We start from the raw sequence: 21,869 nt of genomic DNA on the forward strand, positions 1-21,869 counted from the left end.
AACACTGAAAGAGAGGAGAGGTGTTACATTGAAGCATCCGCGCGTCACAGCCATCTTTCGAGCCACGGGACAACACGTCAATGACGGCGCCGTCACGCGACACGGCCACTCTATTGGCGAGAGAAATTCGTCGAGCGTGAAATTCGTCGAAAGTGGATCGAAATCTGCACTCGACGTTCACGCAACGGTTAAAGCGTTAAACTCGATCTATCGTGAACATCATTCGATCGATTCTCATCGAACTGTGCGTTCCACGAAACAATCGTAAAGAGAAATTGCATTCGCGCAGACAGATGTTTTAACCCTTTCGCTACTGGTGGTTTGCACTGAGTTAGAACCTACTTTATTTTTAGACGAGGTGATTCCTTATGAAGAAATAAAAACAAAATATGGAATAAAATTGTTTCATTTAAGGCTTAGTTTTCGAGAGAATCGATTTTGAAAATCTCGTTAGATACGGGGCAATTGAATAGGACAGGGTTAACGCGTCTGTTCATTGCATTTCGTTTCTACTTACTACTATGGTGAATACACATGTTTCAGGTTAATTTTCGACGTTGATTTTCTCGAAAACTCAGCCTTAAATGAACAAATTTTATTGCGTATTTTGTTTATATTTGTTCATAAGGAATCATCTCGTATATTATGGAATTTATAATTTTTGTAAAAGTTATTTAAAGATGATTCCAGTATAGAACCAAAAAATGACGACACATTTATATTGAATTAATAGAGTTCTTTGTGATATATTTTGAAACATGGATATATACACAATCTGAAAAATACATTCGACACTAGGAGCGAAAGGGTTAAGAAACTGAGACACCGCGACAGATATTCACGATTCTGGACCAAAAGCATTTGCTGTGAGCTTTTCGTGAATAGTTTATTTTACAGGCGCCCTTTTAATGAAAACTACGAGCTGCTGGTGCTTAATGATTTCGTTTTACAGCGAATGGACTTGTTTAACTTCCATTTAGTCTTGACACTAGAACTACGCAGCAGTCAAAATGATTGGTCAATATATTCTTATAACGGCGATTAAAATCTTACGACAGTGCATTTTCTCAGATGTTTCACAACTTTTATTGCAATATGAAAGTGATAAAATTAGATAATTTATAAATTTGTATATTTTTTAAAATTTCTCATTTTTATCGATCCGATAGAAATAGTATACGTTTATCATCGGTAGTTCTAGTGTTAAAAGACAGACGAGAGTTTCCTGAATATATCAGTAATATACAGTTACTAAATTTTGTGGTTCTGAATGATTGTAAATGGCCATCGAAGGTTAAAAAAAAACCGAAGCACATTCTGATAACTTTACATGGATCACCCAATGAATATTACAAATGAAAGTTCGTGTTGGACAGTGTTATTGCAGAACAAAACGTACTTTCATCTCGATATGAAAATATTACGAGAGAACACGAGCGTAACGAGCTGACAACGAAATAAAAATAAAAAAATGTGAAGAAAATCTTGTAAATGGAAACTGCGCGCACTTCGCGCTCGAGTTAGTCGCGTGACAAAAAGAAATTACTTCCGTTCTCCTACGTAAACAGCTAATCTGAACTGTAAAGCGGCAATCTGGCTACCAACTTTTCCACAAACGACCGGCTAATTGAGTTGTACCCGCATGCACGGGTGAGGAAAAAGTTCATCGTGGTGCAGTTCGCGGTTGATCCAACGGAACAGTTTCGACGTGATTTGCCCTGTGCGGGTGTCAGTAAGTTCTGGCTAAACTACCCGTGGTGATGGGATCAATCTCACGCTACGCTGGCAAATATCAATCATTTTTATACCCCATGAATCGATGCGTTATAACAGTATACTTGTAACGACGTAATCTTTATATTGTGGACGTTTATGTGAATATCAGTTTTCATAGAATAACTCACTGAAACTGAAATCAAACGTAAGATTTGTTTGTTTGGATTGTATTGGATTTTTTAATACAGTTTACGTATGCATGATTTTATACAACTGACATTTTTTATATTAATTTCGAAACTGTACGTAATTTAGAAAGAAAAATATAATCAACAAGCGCTGAAGAAAGAACAGTCATTTTCTCAACCTTGTTACTGACGTATCCTTTACGGTTCAAATTACTATGGATTTTCAGAAATATTATTGCTGTCTAAAACTATGACATCACTATTTTACATTACATTTTGTTACCAACTTGAGAAATACTATAGTTTCTGACGAATCAAAGGAAAATATCCTTACAATTCTGAATTCTACAGCGACATTGAACATTACAGTCTTCTTACACCAATTACATTTCCTTTACATAATTGAAGTAATTAAAGGACTTAGTCAATTAGTCTACAGAAATTTAAATTCGCATGAAGATCCACCTAGTAAAAAACTGCAACAATTACTTCCATCTTTTTTCTTCTCCAGTATCTTCTCGTACCTCAATTCCCATTTCATCTACTTCATTCAATTTTCCACATAAAAAAATATATACATATATATACATAAAACCCATAAAAAGTAGCCTGAACGCGAGCTCTACAGACGTTATCTTAATTCATTCTTCTCATTAACGACTCGTTATTTGAATAAAATTACGGTCGACACCGCCATGAAAGGAGCTACAACCCATTTCCAGTTACCCTAATCACGCTACACGTTTCATCGGATTGCAGATACCAGCCGCGATACGGTTTGATCCCATCACTGGCTACGTCGGCACGTGTTAAACTGCTCGCCGCTCGACGTTCAACGTCGAGAGGACGTCACGCAAAGCTCCAGAAGCTCTGCTCGCTTTTGCGTGGGAAATTAACGCGTCACGACTTCATCGGGTTTGATAGGATGTACCCTAAACCCCGCAAGCGAGCCCGTCGACCGGAGTTAAAGCTCGTCCACGAACCACGCCATTCTCCAGTTAACGACGTGTCAGATCAAGCGTGGAACTCTGTTTTCGGGCACCCGTCATGGGGTTACCGTACCTAGATACGATCCCATTTCTAACGAGACACTAAACGCAAATCAATGAAAAAGAAAAGAAAACACGTTGCTCCGTACGCCTGCTGATGAAGCCGTGAAAAGCTTTTAGTTCGAGCTTTATATCTTCGGAATTTCAAAACTGAATCAATTGCTGTATTCTTCTTTATACTTTTTCAAATAGATATAGTACTTAGTCGTTACAATTTGCAAAATTAAAATTTTACCAACTTCTAAGCTAGACTGTTCGATGTTCCAAATGAAGTGAGAGAATTTTAGTAAGAATTTTGTGTCTCTAAGTGGTCTTATCTTTACTGGAAATAAAAGTATAACACTTTTATAACAGAAGTAGAAATAGAATTTAAACATTTTTCTTAAATTTTATAGTTCTTTTATTTACTGCCCTTTTGTTGATCATAATCGTAAAATTGTATTTAGTATTTAAAGGAAAGAAATTTAGAAGAAATCTTCATTAATGAATATTAACTGATCTAACACTAGCAGGAGTAAACAAACTTCTGTAGAAGAATCTAAGAATAATCTCTCTCAGTAAGCGTTAAAAACATACTGCCTGTTCTATAAATTAAGTACGAACAACAAAATGACAATACAATTTTGATATTCCAAAGATTTCTGAACACAAGCCGCAAGGATTCCGCTAAAAGGGTTCATGGATCATTTTCCCTATGACCTAACTCGATGGTCCAAAACTCTCAAACATTCCAAAATTCAGTCACCTGAATTGCAATTCGTTTTTCTCCCGGTGTTGTTTCGGACAATAGAATTTACAGCCTATTGCAAAGCAAAATTAGTGAAGCTGCAAGGATAACAACGGTTAGAATTTGTTCCAAATAAAAAAAAAAAAGGAGAAAACCGCGCAGTACACTCTGCTGATTGAACTAGCTGTCAACGTGTAGCTACCTTTCATTGAATCAAGGCAGGTTTCCTGTGGTTCATGTTAAAGAATCGGAACTGTAGCCGCAGCGTTAGGTCTTTCCGTACTGTTGGGAAAGAATAGAGGTGTCGTAAGTATAAATCGCAGTTCAGACTCGCTGAGTCTCTCATCGGTAGGTGGTAAAGTCGTGTGTACATTAAACAAATAAACCCTCTTTCGTAACAGGGAACTCGAGACGAAGTTTCTGAACCACTAGTCTTAATACATTACTCTTAACAGATAAGTATTCTTCGTTAATAATCAAATAATCGTTTCGAGATGCCCTTTTACAACAAAGGTAACGTGGCACGCCAGCATAATCGTTTGAAGTGATTACAATAATCGTCGTGTAATCTAAGTGTTTTGTGATCAACACCTATTCTTAATAAGAGAATTACTTGAGAATGAGACAGGAATTGTTGAAATAGGAAAATATAATCCGAGACATGTGTACAGTCAATTGATAGCTATTTGTCGACTGAAACGAACTGCCCCTTTTCATTTGTAGAATACCATGCATTGTTGATTTTATGATAAACAGGGTAGCGGAGTGTGTAATGGGAGACAGCAATTGAACATAAAGTCGTGCAATGGATGCTGGATACTTAACAAGTTTATCGAAACAAAATGCACATAAGTTAAACAGATGTAAACAAAGAAATCTCTTTAGAAACGTTGACGGGTAACTGTTCTGACTCGACATTCATAGACATTCGGGACCACCACGGACATCGTACGTTGACGGAGTAAATCAGACATGAAGGACAAATTTTCAAAACCGTATCCGGGCAGGAATTGTTTAAATATGTCTACTCACTGCATTAATCTGTGCTACGTTCTGTCTTTTAAGCTGCCTACGGGTATAATGAAATTTTGTGAAGGTGTACCGCTCTCTAACTTAGCACGTGCCACACGACAAACTGACAAAAATAAATAATCGATTAAAATTCGCTATAACGGACTACAAATTTACTAAAAAAGTGGGGGAGATTTAATTTTGATACAAAATATTGATGCAAAATTTAAACAATTTCAATATGTGAATAAGAAAAGAAGGAAATGAAAAAAAGCTTGCTGTGAGTGAGAAAAATGTGTTGAATCATGCTGTAAAGTAAGGATGAAGTAAGATTTTGGCCTAGAATAATTTTGAATGAAATTTCTTATAATATAGAAGACTGTACAAGTGTAATAGATAGCTTTAGTAAAGCAAATGACGAGCATTTCGTCTGACAAAATAATACAGGTGTCGATCGTATTTTTTATCTGATTAATAAAGCGACAATACACAGAAGCTTATATCACAACTTACATCTGCTTTGTCGATTATCAATGTTAAATAAGCTAGAAGCAATAATGGAACAGGAAGATGACTTAAACAGGCTCATACCGAATCAAATGCTTATGTACTTTAACCTTTAGTTCTGTACTTAGGTGAAAATTGAAAATAGACCAATCATATTTTACGTTTACCAATTAATTTTCTAGGTTCAAGATCTTTAATGATTAAAATTAGGCGAGTACGAAATGGTTCGGGTGACTAAAACGATTAATTGAAATAGTCGGGGAAAGTATGATGATGATTAGAAACATGATGCAGGTAATAAAGATTTTCAATGGGTACACGCCAGGGTCTCATAATTACCTCTATGCCACTAGCTAGAAAAATAATAAATCAATTTAGCAGGATGAATGGATGAATGATGATGTGCTAGTAAAGTGCTATGTAAGACTACGAAGCAGATTCGGAAGAGTTAGAAGCATTTCGTCAAATAATCTCCATGGTCCCCCATACAATTGCTTCCATCTAAACGAAAAATTAAGAATTTAAGTTTTCCATCTGCGTGAATGTGAAGGCAGTAACGTGTATCTTTAAAGTGTACAGTTACTATGTTTGAGATATAGCACATATCACTGGATAAGTGTGATTGTGTAGAACCTGTAAAGACTTGTTTTACTATAAACATGTAACATGAGTAATTGTAATGTATCAAAAATATTTCAGGAACAATATACCTGGAAAAGAGACAATAATCGGATAATCTAATAAATACTTTATACTTAAGTGATTCATAGGCGCTACTTAAAAGGTAAATAATCCGTTTTTCTTAACCCTCTATAGCCTCATGTGACTTTGCAATCACAAATCGATATATCGATATTTCTTTGGTCTAGTTTAATTTTTACACATCGTGTTGTACAACCTCTCTGTGGTAACCAATAAGATTCTTTGTAGCGATTATCATCTCTAGCTTGAGATATCGGAATAATAATAAAATCTTTCAAAATTGTGAATTCATTGTTAATTAGTATTTAAAAGTTGATATTTCTTGGTTTCACGTTACATAAATTCTTGTATAATTACGAACGAAATTCAGGCTATAGAGGGTAAAGCGTTAATTCATACACCATACAGTATATAAATTCACGTAAGATAACATCTTCCTTTATAGACCTTTATCCTTATGTTAATATAAATAGTTCTATGGTATACAACATATGCGCATAAATACAGAGCACTAATGAAAATGACTTTGTTTATAAATGTAATATTTGTACTCACTCCTATCAATGTTGCGTTGCAAGTGTGCAGCCACACGATGTCTAGCATCATTGAACTCCAAGTGAAGACCAAGTCGAAGCAAGGTTGGATTCTGTTCTACCAACTGTGTAATTTCCATTTCGATTTTGTTTCCCAACACTTGTGACCTCTATACGTTAAAACAAAAACCGGAATGTACATACATCAGAGTAACCAAAATGTATATGGACCCAAAAAGTAATATTACCTATGCCTTACCTGATTGGAACATCGAAATTCTTCTATTGATTTCGTTTTAAGGAGTGCCCTGATGAGCCTCACTATCACAGATGGGCTTATAAAGTTTGTTTCAACACTAAAGAATAAAGTTTTAATATGAAACAATTTTATACGCCATTATTAACGAGATAGTTTATATGTAATATTATACTAACTTGAGTACTCTGAGCGTAGAATTTTTCTCTAAGGCTTCTGCCAACCTTTGTGCAGTCTTATCGTTGAGTCCCACATTTGTTAAACTTAAGGATTCGAGATGTGTATTCATCTCCAGTCCTTCAAATAGTTGAATAAACTTTTCGTCAGATATATTCTTAATGTTATTCCAGTTTAAGTCAATCAATGACGCATAGTCTTCTCTAACTTGTTTGATAGTGGCGTCAACATCTGTATCATTAGGTGGTTCCATCGGGTAAGGTTTTGGTTGACTAGCTTTTGTAACTCCATCCCACCCCAAGCCCACAGGCTGACCAGAGTTTAATAAGGAGGCATGATACTGATCTTGATTCATCATGGAATGGAATCCAAGGATAGCTACACGTGAAACAAAAAGTGCTATTAAATATTTGTTCCGAAAGTTGTAATCGCATCTTCATATATATTTAGTAACACAGAATTATGCCTTACCAGCAAGATCAATAATTTCTTCTTGACTAGCATTAGATAATGCTTGCTCATATTCATCTCCAAGATCAATAGCAATTTGTTCATCTGCTTCTTTTTCTTTTACAGTTTCCTGAGGAGGTGGAATCCACTAAAAGAACATAGTAAAATAAATATGTATATACATTACAAATTTTCCATATATTGTTAAGCATTTCATTTGAAAAAATACATACCTTCTTGCCTCTTATAGTACCAGGTACATAAGGCTTTAATTCTGGTATGTCTGGTGTTTCTAAGGCCTGTTTATTGATGTGTTCAATTAGTTTCTTACGATTTAGGGGACCGGTTGGACTCTTGTCACATTCATAACTACAACGTTGCGAGGGTGGCATAAAGCTGTCCTATAAAAGTATTACCAAAAATTATTGAACACTGAAACAACTTTATAAAAGTTTTGATGTATGTCTACATTCAATGAACAGTACACGAAAAATAGTTAACTTACGTCAGGATCTACTTCCTTGGCCAACATATTAATTTCTTCTGGAGTAAGCTGTGCCAACAAGTCATCCACATCCACATCGTCATATTCACTCAAATCCTTGCCATATAACTTAGCTGCAGTTGTCATGGTGGTAGTTTTGGTTGATGCAGAAGTCTGGAAAGTTTCCCATGGTTCTTCATCAACTACAGAGTATCTCCGTGACATATTATTAGTCGTATTGTTAATTGATCTGGTACAACTAACAATAATCAACTATTTCCTGTTAATACTAATATCTATGTTAATTGTCTAACAGATCTGCATTTCAAAAGGTCACTAAACAACGTATTATTTTATATCCTTAGGTATGCAAAGAGCGAGTCCTGTACTTCCTAACACCAGTACAATATTCAATTAATAACTAATTTCACTCTCCTCAGATTCACGAGAAAGGAAGCGCGTGATGTTCACTCGACAATTGCAAACAGCGGGCGCGAAAACAACAGTGATCGATGACGATCGCGGATAAAAGAAACCACAAACAAGTTGTGTGTTTTCGAACAGAATGATATCAGTGACGGGATATTTCGTCACGGTACACGTTCATCGCGAAGTCCAAGAGTATACGGAGGTAATGTTCCTGATCGAACGATCGGCAAATCGACAACTTGCATTTAAATTCGGCAACTGTCCAACGCGGCTGATGCCCTTTGCCCCAGATAATTCCGGATTGATTTTCATTGACAACTCATCTGCCAAATCGACAACCCACGCTAATCCGAGTATTCGCGCCTGATTATGGAATATTGCCGCCTGAATAAGACTCGAACTTACCCTACACGAATTGCCCTTGACAAAAATGTACACCGGCAACAGTACTCCAATGTGAAATTAGGTGAATCGCTCTTAATCAAATACCTCACCCACTTCTCACGACAGACGCACACTTCACTGATCAGTTCACCGATTGCGGCTGATTGCGGCAGCGCCCTTTGACGCTTATACCATATTCGAACAAATAATTTATCCAATGAATTGTCCGCTATGAATGCGCGCTGCATTGTTTTTAGAAGAAATTTCTCTACAGGAGTTCAGTGTACGATCATTCTTAATGATCGTAAAATCTGTATTTAATTACAAGTATTGTACAAAATAAGGAAGGAAATTTCATTCAATTAGCAGTTAAGTTATTTGACATTACCTTTGCACGGTGTTAGTTTGAATGAGGTATACGAGATGCTGGCTCATGGAGAAAGTTTCTGCGCGTCTGGCGTCGCGCAGGTATTGACGTTGATATAACACCCGTGGCGGCCGTTTCAAAACACGTCCATATACGTAAAAGAAATACCATATACGAGAAACTCGCAATAAGCAGTTAACTAATGAGCAATAATGCTTTAATATTCAGTTACTACGTAGTATCCCTGGGTTCGTTCCAGAAAAATGATTAAACTTGTTAAATTTAGATAGCATCCAATGTTATAATCTTTCTAACAAAATATAGTAACAAAATCATTCATTCGGACAAGCGAATGTGGTTCTACAATTCGGAAACTGATATTATTGCAAATGATTCAGAAGTTAAGATCAACTCTCCAAGAACTGATCACGAGGAAATCATGATTGTAATTAATCGCTACAAGTTTTGCAAACGAACAACCAGCAACATAGACTATTTCTTGAACGAAACGAATTGAAGTGGATCTTAAGATGATTATCGCGATAAATCAATTTTGTCCAAGGTCACGTGCAAGACCGGCAATCGGCGTGACCGGAAGAGTGGGAGGGGATATCTGCATGCGAGGTGGGAGTGCCGCGCAGGCCTGATGTTCATCGTTGGAAAGGACTGCGGCCATCTCTGTCGTCCCTCGGTTGTGCAGTTTTGATTAGAGAGTGTCTATCGCGCGTTGTAGCGCTCGTAGCGGCGACAGGCTCAAAAATAGCTGAGGCCTCCTCGCAGGCTGGCAAACTCCCAACGGTCTATACTTGGACATCCCCGCGCCATGATTATTTATAGTGAGCGCGAGCGCGGCCACTGGCCTTCTCGTGAACTAACTAGCCGCCACCAAAGACGATCCGCCGCCCGTGACCTAGGCCCGCATTAATAACGATTACACCCCTGCGCTCAGGAATACGGGAGCTTAATCTCTCACCGCTGCTCCAACGAATGCATGCCTTTTTGTTTGATCATAGAGCTCGTGAATGGTTACACCTGATATACGCGCAGAGTTCTGTTATGTTTCAAATGCAAAGACGCTCGTTTGAACGTTTAACGTTCAAGATCAGCAGGGGCGGGGATACTGGGCTCTCGCAAGGTGTCACTTTAGCTGAAAATATAGGGAACCGGAAGTGGCGCCATTTTCGATTCTGTATGGTTTCTAGAGTAGTTTTATAGTAATTTATGCATGAGAATGATTCCTGTATTAGTATCAATAGTAATGTCGTGTGTACTGTGCACATTTTATTGATCTACACCCTAGTCTTACAAGCCCATATTGTATGCAATTGGAAAGTAAACTGTGTAATTATAAGAGACAAACATTATTAAGAGTCTTGATCTTTAAAATCTCATGTTTGTTAGTTTATTTGATTAATTTAATAAATAACTATTGCAGAGTTCCTTAACAAAATGTATGACTATCATAATAAAAGAAATACGTATTGCACTTAGAAACAGCATAATGAAGACAAGTTTTAGATCTGAAATACACACGATCCCACTGCATCCTTTACTGCATAGCATGTAGAGTATTTTAAAGTAACATATCTAAGATTCTTTGCATTCTTTCACAGGTTCCAATTAGAAATCTTATGCAATTTCGGAAGATGATACATCGTATCAATGGAGGTATACTCCTCAACATTACGCAAGTCATCCCATTGAATGCACGCCTCGGTTTAACGAGTGCATTGTTCATTATTCCCTAATAATAATTAGAATGCAATAAAACGAAGGAGATCAATCGACAATGCAGGTTTTCAGTTCGAGTATAGAACGAAACTTTCAGTGCTCCAAATAACCCGTACCCCGCTCATGAGAAATCTGCCTGTTAATTAATTTGTACGTCTCCGTGGCAGGTTTATTTCTGCGTAGCTGAATGAAAACCGCGCGGCTTACTTTCACGGCCACGAAAAAAAGGCGAGTCGTTTTCCGTCCAGACGCATCGCTCCGGCAATAATTTCGCGCCACTTAACAGACCTCGCTCTGTTCCCCGCCTCCCATGAAACAGGGGAAAAGTTTGTCAGTCCTGCACGAGATTTGAATGCTATGACTGTCACTGTTTCTAATAATAACGGAAACAAAGCCGGCCCGCTTGATGCTCGTCCAGAAAGCTGTATTGCAGCGTACCCTGTAGATATTTTGTTCGATGTGACAGAAACTCCTTGTCGCTTTGTTACAGAAATCTGTTCTCCGGGCTCGTATGCCCGACTAATCGAGTTGTTAAGTCGAACAAGATACAGATTTAAGTTAATTTTAGCTGGATTCTCTTTTTACGATTTCATAAAATGTCTAGAAAGACGAACGCAGCTGGTGCGTTGTTGCCACTCTGATCTAAATCACGTCTAGTCTCATGGAAATAATGAAACAGAAACCGAAAGTGTACGCAATATTTTGAAATTTTACTTTTTTACTTTTGAAACGGGTTTCAATGGTATTTAACCTATGCAACCCTTACCGACGAGTCGTTACACCTCGTTCTTTCATTATGTTCGAACTATTAACCCAAGACTTCATCGATCTCTGTCAAATATTCTCTCGCTATAACAATCAGTTTGTTTATGCTTCTCGATGAAATGCATTTCGAAACTTAAGTTCCCGCCAGATGGAAGCTACGTTTCCCACGAGTGCAGTGCCTCGAAATTAGGCCGGTTTAAGTATCGGTAATTAAATCTCCGATGGAAAAGCACGTCAATCGACGCGATCTATCCTGCGTTGGAAGCGCGCTAATGGGCCGTGTACGCAATTAGGGGCGCGTATTTCCTCAAAAGAGCGCCTAAGAGTCCTACAAAGCCGGCGTTTCAGTCAGACAAAGCGGAATTCGTGTGGTGCATAAAGGAAATCGAAAAGGAAAATCCGAGAGCAGTTACCGAGAAATGTATTTTGAACCACTCGTGCAATCTAAAATTATTCCTGCAAGTTTTTGAGAACTGTAAGATCGTAAATTGAATGAAAAAAAATAAGACCGTGTACAAACTCTGTAGTTTTTTTTTGAGAGAGATCTCAGTAATGATAAATTATTAAACAAACTCCAGTGATTACACGTGCAAACTTTAATGGAGTACAATGTCAATTAATGATTTTGTAGTTGTTTTATTACAGAATAATATACAATAGCGATAAGCTAAACTGAATGCTGTTTAATAATGAATTTTTAACGATTAAATCTTTAGAAGATTCTCGAATGTAAATATGTAACAGAACTGTTTTATAAATCGTACTTGTGATAATGAGAGCCGAAATTATGTGAGTTCATAGCCTAGGGAAATTTTATTTAAATAAATATTCAACTTTTATCTACTTGTTTTTTTATTGATGTTGCTGTGACACTTTGATGACAGTCGTCGACCGAACAGTCGAGGCTTGTCTTCGCCGACAAAAAATACAGCGATGGAACCAGAAAGGCTCTGTATTTTTGGGGCTCATTCATTTCTAAGCCTCCCCGATGCGACTATTTATTTCGACGAGGGCCGATCAGCGAATGAAATATCGTCAGCGGGACTTTGTTTCTCACAAAGCCGACGTTTTTCTTGTCCGACCGCTGACAGAGAACGCTTAGGCGTCTGCTCAATGGGGAGAGATCGATGCTGTCGTCTACGGAAGACAGTCGATCAGCGTGGACCGGTTCCATCATCGACAATAAGGAATAAATCACCTTACGTTCAAACATTAAAAAATCTCTATTCAAATTACGAATTTAACTGTAAAATGCATATTAATTGTCTACTATCGAATACATTGTTTAGGAATTATATACATCGAAGTGTCCAATAGTATTTTCGCGAAATTCTCACTATCCTTCTATATGAACCGGTTCAAACGTTCACTTGGGCAAAACAGGAGGAACGTGTCTCGAGCGTAACACTTAATTAGCTGAACTTATCGCGAAGTTTCGATGAACGAAGCAAGGGGAATACGAGCCAAAGGCCTTCTATGGTCAGACCGAGCAGTTGCGAAACCTGAACTCTCGAAGGATTCCAAAGCTAGGGAAGGTGCAGCAATTCTTGCACTTTCAGATAAACACGGGATGAGGTAAGAGCGGATTTCTACTTGCTATTCAGCCGGGATCCTCTCGTATGTTATTTGCTCGCGTGTTATTGAGGATCAATGGTATCCTTGAGAGAGATCACTCGACGCGATCGCTTCTCGCCCACGCGTAACCGTATCTGCAAGTCAATTTTTCATATCAACACAAGGAAACTTGTTCGTCTAATTGAAAGAGGAGTTCACTTCACTAAAGTAACGTGAAATAGTATGATTGCGATCGCGAATTATGATACGCATCTGTACAAATATTTCGACGAACATTTTATGCGGACACTATCTGAAGACTGCAACGATATCCTTATCTTTTAGTTCCCATAACTGAAACCGTATACAACTGAACAGTTTGTTCTCATTTACTGTTACGCATGGTGTGATTCAAGAAGGATTATATCAAAGTATTAACATTCTTCGCAATGTTGAAGAATTCAACAGTATTTAATTAAGACCATTAATATTGAAAAGAACTTTTGTTTAAAGAAATTTAACCCAGAATTACATTACTCACCGTGAGTAACAGAGCGTGTGCATTATTTACGTTGAATGAAGGAGAAACTTGGTGATGCGTCGCAGTTGGAATTATACGATGCTAATGACATTATTCATGGTTACAACATAGTTTTACCCTAATTTACTGTTTCCAGAGTCATTAGAGTTCTTAGTCAACGGAATGGAACTTTCATAGATCTTACTTCATAGAAATACCAATAACATATTATTTTATTACTTCTGGAAGCGCAATTGATCGACTGTTCGATTTTCGACTATATTTGTGAGTTGATATTTCGTATAAATTAGAACAGTATCGTAGATTTCATCGTTTAAACCAAGAACAGAAAGGACCTCGTTTGAAGATATTTGCATATCCTTGTATCCACTATACTTTAGAATATAATTGTGACATATCGTGGATTCATCATGAACATCAATCTCCCTTGACATCTTCTGCAATCTCGGTACAGTTCGTTTCACAATTGCAAACGGGCTCGAGGAACGGTGACGTTAACAATAACGATGTCGCGTAATGTCAATCCGTTACTTTGTACTCGGTCGTTTTGCATGTTCCGCGTTGCAACGTACAATTATTACTGTTCTTTTCTCTTTTTGCGTTGCTTCGTTCGCACAGCTTCCTTACGACCAGGTTGACGCCGCTCGGATTTCAACGTCTGGAAATTCGAAACTCGATACCTTTGGTGTCTTTCTCCCATAACGGAGCGAAATGATTCGATCTATTCACGGTGTGCGTTTACAGTTCAGATAGCGAATCAATGATCACAGAGTATACTATTAAATTGTAAAATCAAGACAGATATGCCTGGGTAATTCACGATTTATACAATACTGTTACATAAAACAGAAGTAAACCGGATGGTTTCGAACGTTTGAGCGGAAATTTATATGCAGTGGATAAAAAAAGTAGTGGTACAATCAGTTGTTCCTTATAAATAGTCATATTACTCGAAAGTGACAATGCAGTTATAGAGATTCGTGGGAACAATTTTACGATTATTATAATATAGAAATGGTTATAATAGAATTTAAGAGTGTACGAAATTACTTAATACCGAGTGTATATAAATAATTCTTGTTTTCAGGGTAGAGAGATTATGTTCCAAATCTTTGTGATTCGTTTAATGCCAACACACGTGGGCTTTAATTGTCTTTCGTCATCTTCTTCTCTTAATATGCTAGCGTAGTCTGGCGATTCTGCAGTGTACCATGATAGAAAAGTTCACACGCGCCAAATATACTTTCCAGACGACTTTTATTACATGGACAGTAACGTATTTGAATAAAGTAGCTGACACCGAAGCCACAACCGCAACCGCAAATTCTACTGATAACTACTGACATACAGAATGTCGCTGCGATTGAGTTCAACTTAAAACAATTCCAGATGCAACATAAATTTAACGATGGAATTCGATTATAGTCCGTGTTCTGACAGTAGTGGAATTAACAATATACAAGTAAAGATCAGTTCTGATTTCCTTTTTTATATTAACTTGAGAAACACAGTAAAAGAGTGAAACATTGTTATTCAATTTATGTTTCAATTTTTCTTGTTACGGATAAATTCGCCCCGAATTTTCTGAAAATTTTTCCAATAATTCCAGTGAACTGCTAATTAAAATTGCGCTGCCAGTTGTCTGTCATAATAACGGTCGCCGTTAAGCTACATGTCTGGAAGTAACTCATCCTTCAACAGGAACCGTTGTTGCAGTCGTCACGCCATGGAGATCTTAATGACCGTTATTTCGTAAACGAAGCCAGGAGACGTCCAAATGCTTTCAAAGTTCTTTGGATCGCGGTTAATTATTAACACATCCGCCTTAATCATGGTATTTCTCGAAAACGAGCCTGATCCAATTCTAGCTGAGTTAAATTCCGAAAATTAATCGGCTCGTTACTGTATATTCGTAGCGAGCTGTGAACACGATTACGGATAAAATGTATCTATTAAGAATGCTTCCAACGTGCACCAGCCTCGAATCGAGTCTAGGGTGAAACGTGAAAGTAACGTTTTAATATCCGATCCATTCCCTTTAGTTTCTCGTTTCAGATAATGTGACATTTACTTGTGCATTCGATACACTTTCTTCGGTGCAAAAATACTGAGACCCGTAGAGCCAGTTTCATTAGAGAAGGTTGAATTTTCGTTTCACCTTCAAGTCATGTACCAAAGGCAAGACGCAGAAATATTGAAATGCGAATATGAATCGAAAGTTTTCATTGTTTTCGGTCTTGTGTAACATTTTCCGTTTTCAAGAACACGTGACATCGACGGACCTTAAGGTTTTATTCCCTATTAGGGTCAAACACCTGCGCCTGCATTTAATCGAAATGAGGACTATATCAATTCTTCATTTCGTTCCATTGTATTCGACGTGTAACGTCTTCTTCAGTAGCAGTTCAGATGCAAAGGCACGCGTCTGACGGCTGATATTCCTATCACTGAATCCTACAATTTCCATTCCATCTTAAGGTCCTAGTGCCTTCGTCCCAGATCAGATACAGTAATATGTTCCAAGTGTATACGCAACTTAACGAAGCTGTTAATTCAAGGAGCAGTTATACGACGGTAATATACTTAGAACACGCTGCACTCGGAATTATTTACACTGTAGTTAAAGTACCTCAACCGTGTCACGATTTTCCCTCTACACGTGTAATCCTCGTCGATATAGAGTCACCGGGCATACGGAACAATCGTCGTAAATCAACCGAATGAGATTTATGCCCCGAGGATTGTCGTCCCAAAACCGTTGCCCAACTTTGTATCGAGGCGCGAGCCACGGTTATTTGGCGCGCCGCGACGTTTAAACGCTGGGGATGTATCCTTTTGCGACGACGGGACGGGTACAGCGCGATCGATGGCGGTTCAACCGACGATTTGTGTATAAACAGATCCTTATTGGCGACCCGCCAGCCGCATCGTCGTGCAGCTATTGAACCAATTTGGCCCCGTGCGAACGCGAAGGTCCCGTAATCGTGAAAGTGTATCGATCCCAGTTACCGTGGATCTGGGTCATCGTATCAACTTTTCAGCCAAGGGGGTATCGTCTGACCAGGAAAATGTCTCGACTTTCTTCCAATCTGCGACAACGTCTGACTCGTAAACGGACAAATTCCTAGTACAGTAATGTCTCCATTAGAGCGACACAATCGGATCCGCTTCGGAACATTCATGGCAACGGGGAAAGGTTTTCAGCCAGTCATTTTGTTTTTTGCCTCAAAGCCGAGCGTCTAATTAACTTTTTTATCCATCCAGTGGTGGGGATAACGCTGTTGTTCGTGCATTCATCGAAGAATTACTGTATTCGAATCTTCCAAATGCGGCATGACAATCATTTTCGGTTTAGGTGTTCGAATCGGTGCAACAATAATTCTGTGTCTGAATAATTAGCTTCTGTATACTCTGTTTTGATTGGTTCCAGAAGGGGATCCACCCAGTGGTGGGGAGAACGCTGTTGTTCGTTTCGCGTTCATGGAAGAATCACTGTATTCGAATCTTCTCGATGCGTCATGATAATCATTTTAGATTTAGGTGTTCGAATCGGTGCAACAATAATTCTGTCTCTCGGTTTAATGACATACCCTGAGTCACCACTATCACTTTTATTGATCCCTCGTCTCGGGCTTCTCGCGAGACCACGCCGGTTACCGTAGGTCAGCGATCCTCTGCACGATCTTCCGGCGTGTTCGCGCGTGACTTTATAAATACATACGTACCGTCGTCGTCGACGGTGCGTTTTATCGACGATCAGACGAACGTGCAGCGGCGCGGTGCGACGCGATGCGTATCGAGGCGCGGCCTAGAACGCGGAACACGTTTCCCGGTCGTTTCGATAATAATAATTAGGGCTCGACGCGGGAATTAAATCAACGAGGATCGAACAGGCTTGTACGGGGGAAAAGGAAAGACGCGGGCTTTTAATCGATCGATGACGTTTGTACAATTAATTGACGCGGCCGTTTCGTTCGGCTGTTGGTGTATCATGTATGTCATGTTCTGGGGAGTACAATAATGCCCGCGGAACGAGCCCCGTCCCCCTTCTACTGAACAAATATTGGGACGTCGTTAATTAACAACAGTTTTCTTTAATGACCGCAAGCTGGTGAATGCGAGCACGTCGACCAATTATCGCGACAGATTGCACGACGCTGAATTATTTCCCCGTAATGAAGGATCGGGACCGATGTGTAATTGCGATTTATGGCCGTACGAATATGTGGTCGCCACTTTGGACGTGATATTTTGGGGGCTAATGGTTGCAAACATTTCAATGAGTTTTTTTAATTTTTGAAAGTTGTAAATGAACGATAGGCGAATTATTGTAAGTGAGTGATGAGTGAATTATTATAAATGAAGGATGAGTGAATTACTGTAAATGAGCGAGTGGAGAATTATTGTAAATGTCTGGTTAGGGTTGGAATGTCACGTTCGGATCGGAGATTAGGTTAAGGTTCAGACTGTGGTGAAATCTGTAAATGTTAGCTCAAGGCTTGATCTGGGTTTACGGTACACGATTACGTGTGATGAGCTACCTGATAGATAGAAGACTGATATCACTTCTCAGTTATTATTGCTGAAGCATAAAATATGTTTGTGAATATGGTTATTGCGATTACTTAAATCTGTTTTGATAGACGAGAAGATTCATATTTTGAGTGTTATGTAAGAATGATTTCGAGATTTCGGTTGGGGAGATTTTTAATTTGGTTTTTTGTAATTATTTATTCGTATGGTTCTCGTAACGAAGAATTATTAGTAATGTATGTTGCACGGTGGTAAAACACTCTAAAAGTCATGAGACTCTTTTAAAGAAGTCATTGAAGCTTTTCTTGATGAGGCACCCAATGTCAATAGAGACCATTATCCAAGACACATTCACACGCGTTCTGTCCTTAAGGTTTTTAATTTACCTTTTCAGAGGAAAAATTTCATGACCCAGAAACTAGTTGCAAGTTTCTATTCAGTAACTGTCGCTTAGTTTTCAGAACGTATGCTCCATTTTCAGAATGTTAAAAGTTTCTATTTCAACATTTTTTACTGTTCAAACATTTTGTTACTTCCAGGATAGAATAAGTAACAGAAAATTTATATACGATGTACCCGAAAATCCAGCTAATGAGTATCTCATTTGGAACAATGTTTAAATTGAATTTCACAGTCTCCGAAAGTGGAAAGATTAATGAAAATTATCAAAATTGTGCATACTTTCTATGATGTTTATTTCCCATAGTACTTGGTAATTACGATTCATGTTTTACGTTTCCATGAATCGTTTATGGTTTATGAGGTGTGAATAATACGTATTGAAAGGGATTCGTTCCCTGGCATGGCGCTATATATTAATTAACGATCTACTCACGAAATAATATTCATGTACTGTTAGGTGAAATCGAATTTCGAAATGTTTAGAAATTAGAATCAACTTCTTTTTAAACTTCCATTCACTTCGTACATAACTTACAACGTGTTAACCACGAATACTTGGAACAACACACAAAATCACTGATGTAGTTAGAGAAGTTATTAAGAAAATTAAGTGAGTCAGTAACTGAAACAATGGTAAACTTGGAAAAAGTTATGTTATAAAATGAACTGAAACTTAATCGAAAGATCTTACCATCGTTTACCTAACATTCTACACAAATGCTAAATATTATAACAGAAAAATACAAATTTTGTTATGCCTTTAATTATTCAGAACAATGTTATTTATACTATAAAAAAATATGTATTCCTCGAACATTATTCAATTCATTTCTGAAAATTATAGATTTCTGAAAAAGAAACTAAACAATTTCTATCCACACGTCTCCTCGAAAAATACTCTACCAAGTTAAGTTTACAGACCTTGACACCCACCGACCAGAACTTAAATAAATATCACAATTATCTCGTTTAATTTAACAAAAAAAACAAACTAGACCCCCACAGAGCTCTTAATTACCAAAAAATCTATTCCAATACGAATGAAAGATCTACATTAATACAAATTTTCTGTTATCGTCACCACCACCTGTGCGTTTAACTGCTCAATCCCATCCTCCAAGTCTCTTCGTCCGTAAACAAAATCAGTTACGTACTTACTCGAAAGAAGTTACCGAATGGTCAGCCTCGGAAGTTCCCGAAATTCCTGGAGTTTCTAATTGACAACAAACCCTCGAACAGCTCAATGGCCTTTGGGACTCGAGATTTCGAGGAGGACACCAAGACGTGGCCTCTGGGGCTGGAGCGCAACTAAACAACTGACTTTTATGCTGGAAGCTCGACGAGAGGATGGCCACACGAGTCGGTAGTAGTGGTATTGCGAGGCGTGTGTTAGGCTAGCAAAGTCTACAAACAACCGGCGACCGCGTTCAACGACTTTCACTGCTCGCCCAGAGCGTTTCCATAGACGGAGGGGAACCTAGCGCCCGGTTTTTCAGGGTTTTCATTCGAAAAGAGACGAAGCGGTAATCGCTCTCCAGTCCCCTCCGGTAATTAAGGACGTCCGCTTTCCGACACGACTTAACTCGATCTGCGTTAATTTACATGAATGACGCTCGGTTTATACGAACGTTGCAGATGCGCTCGCGTTATGTTTGAATGACACTAGAAGGGCACTTTTCATTCGGCCCGGAGGAGAAAAAAAATAAGAACACTATTCAATGTAAATTAATGTTTGAAGTTGCTGCACGGTAAATGGTTATTTGATTTTCAGCTAGTTTACAGCTTTTATTCATTTCTTATTCATAACTGCAACGAGGGATTTTTGGTTTTTCTGTCGAGACTCATGGGGGTCAATTTGGTAGATATTGTAAGCATTGAAAACTCTTTTGTAGTTTCTCCGTTTATTAGGATATTTAATTTCAAAGGAATCCACTGGCAGCTAAAAGACTTTGGAAGCGTATGGATGATTGACAACACGTGATTCTACATAGACATATCTGTCTTCGTGATATAAAAATCATTATCGAATCGAGTTTGTAAACAGATAAACGGTAAACAAGCGCCGTGAAAAACAAATACAAAGAAAAACAAAATAATTGGACGAAAGAATGTCACAGCTCGTCAAAAGCTGGAAATATTTCGCGAAGGGATAAGGACAAATGCGTTTGCAAAAGATGTCAAGATTTACACGGCATTTCTACCTATCTGCGAGCATGTAGGTGCGATGAGGTCACTTCTCGAGTCTGCGAGATGATATCACTCGGACCTCGAGGAGAAAACGATTTGTTTGTCGGCGTGAACACAATATCCCAGAATGTTGTTGCTTCAAAGTTGCACTTCTCGGTCAACACATAAATTACACCTTACATCAGAAAAACCATTATCATGTCCCAAATGTTTGTATAACATTCAATTTCACTGAACTCGATTCTACATGGCAGAATAGAAAATTCGATCGTCATTTAACAAAGTCAGATCAAAAGGGTAACATTTAACTTTTTTGTTTTTTTTTTCATTTAAGTTACAGGGAACTGTAACAATTTCAATAAGCTGGATAAATATAATATAAACTTTCCTCGAATATTTTCAAGGAATGTAGTAGTGAAATTCAAGACAGCTGGTGGAAAACTTTCGAGAAGAACCAAAGGGAACGTAGCCTTTTTTATCCATTGTTAAGGTTCGCCTCTTTTCTTAAACATTCCTCGGAGGTAGAAAGCTGCCGCATCTGATAAACAATTCACGTTAATCGTGAGAATCGGGTTAGCAGGATCGAAATAAACGGAAGAGGATCGCGCTGAGCACAAGGAAAGTGTTATTTAAAAACTTCCTTATAGGGAAGTGATTTTTTTTTATATCGAAGCCGTTATATTCCGACGTAATGAAAATGTTTCTCGAATGTAACAAACAACTTGTCACTTTCATTCTGTATCTGTCGATGTTATGGCGCGTATTTTTAGTCATTAATGAAGTTCGATTGTGAACGTAACACGTGGCTAGGTGAAAATGATGCATCCGCTGAAATGTCACTTCAAATGCCACCGTACGGTTATTTAGTCGCCTATTTACGTCATTACATCGATAACGACTAATATTGCTTTCACAAGCATGCGCAGTTGAATAAATCTAACCGGTAAGTATGGGGCAAGAATTCTTGAAATAGTAAAACGTTACATTGCTGACTGTAAATAGCCATTTCCTAATTAGTATGTACCGTCTGATACTCTCAGATATAATTTTACGATAGGCGTTATAAATAATTAGTAATAAATTTTTCAGAGTCAAATAAATATTCCTGGAACATCAGCTGTTAACACGAACTGACAGATAGGCAGTGCAATACAATTAAGAAGGAACTTAATTTCT

The 21,869-nt window shown here is 38.1% G+C and overlaps 1 protein-coding gene across 8 annotated transcripts in view; it reads right to left on the reverse strand.

The window, feature by feature from the left end:
- LOC107187614 (tropomodulin) overlaps window positions 1-21,869 on the reverse strand; it is a 99,986-nt gene that overhangs the window by 25,856 nt on the left and 52,261 nt on the right. For 3 of the 8 annotated variants that reach the window (XR_001516213.1, XM_015575749.1, XM_015575753.1), the window contains 7 exons: window positions 7,822-7,974; window positions 7,550-7,717; window positions 7,338-7,464; window positions 6,869-7,244; window positions 6,693-6,789; window positions 6,456-6,603; window positions 3,883-3,962 (listed from right to left, as the gene is read on the reverse strand). Coding sequence is in view for 7 of the 8 variants with exons in the window: in XM_015575749.1 (XP_015431235.1) it covers window positions 3,886-3,962; window positions 6,456-6,603; window positions 6,693-6,789; window positions 6,869-7,244; window positions 7,338-7,464; window positions 7,550-7,717; window positions 7,822-7,974 (1,146 nt within the window). In the remaining variant the exon portion in view is untranslated. Of the gene's footprint in view, window positions 1-3,882; window positions 3,963-6,455; window positions 6,604-6,692; window positions 6,790-6,868; window positions 7,245-7,337; window positions 7,465-7,549; window positions 7,718-7,821; window positions 7,975-8,634; window positions 8,752-19,664; window positions 19,815-21,869 lie in introns of those variants that run through there. The other 5 variants (XM_015575750.1, XM_015575752.1, XM_015575751.1 and 2 more) reach the window with 3 other exon arrangements.

This window comes from Dufourea novaeangliae, unplaced genomic scaffold (genome assembly GCF_001272555.1).
Source record: "Dufourea novaeangliae isolate 0120121106 unplaced genomic scaffold, ASM127255v1 scaffold89, whole genome shotgun sequence".
Classification (NCBI taxonomy): domain Eukaryota; kingdom Metazoa; phylum Arthropoda; class Insecta; order Hymenoptera; family Halictidae; genus Dufourea; species Dufourea novaeangliae.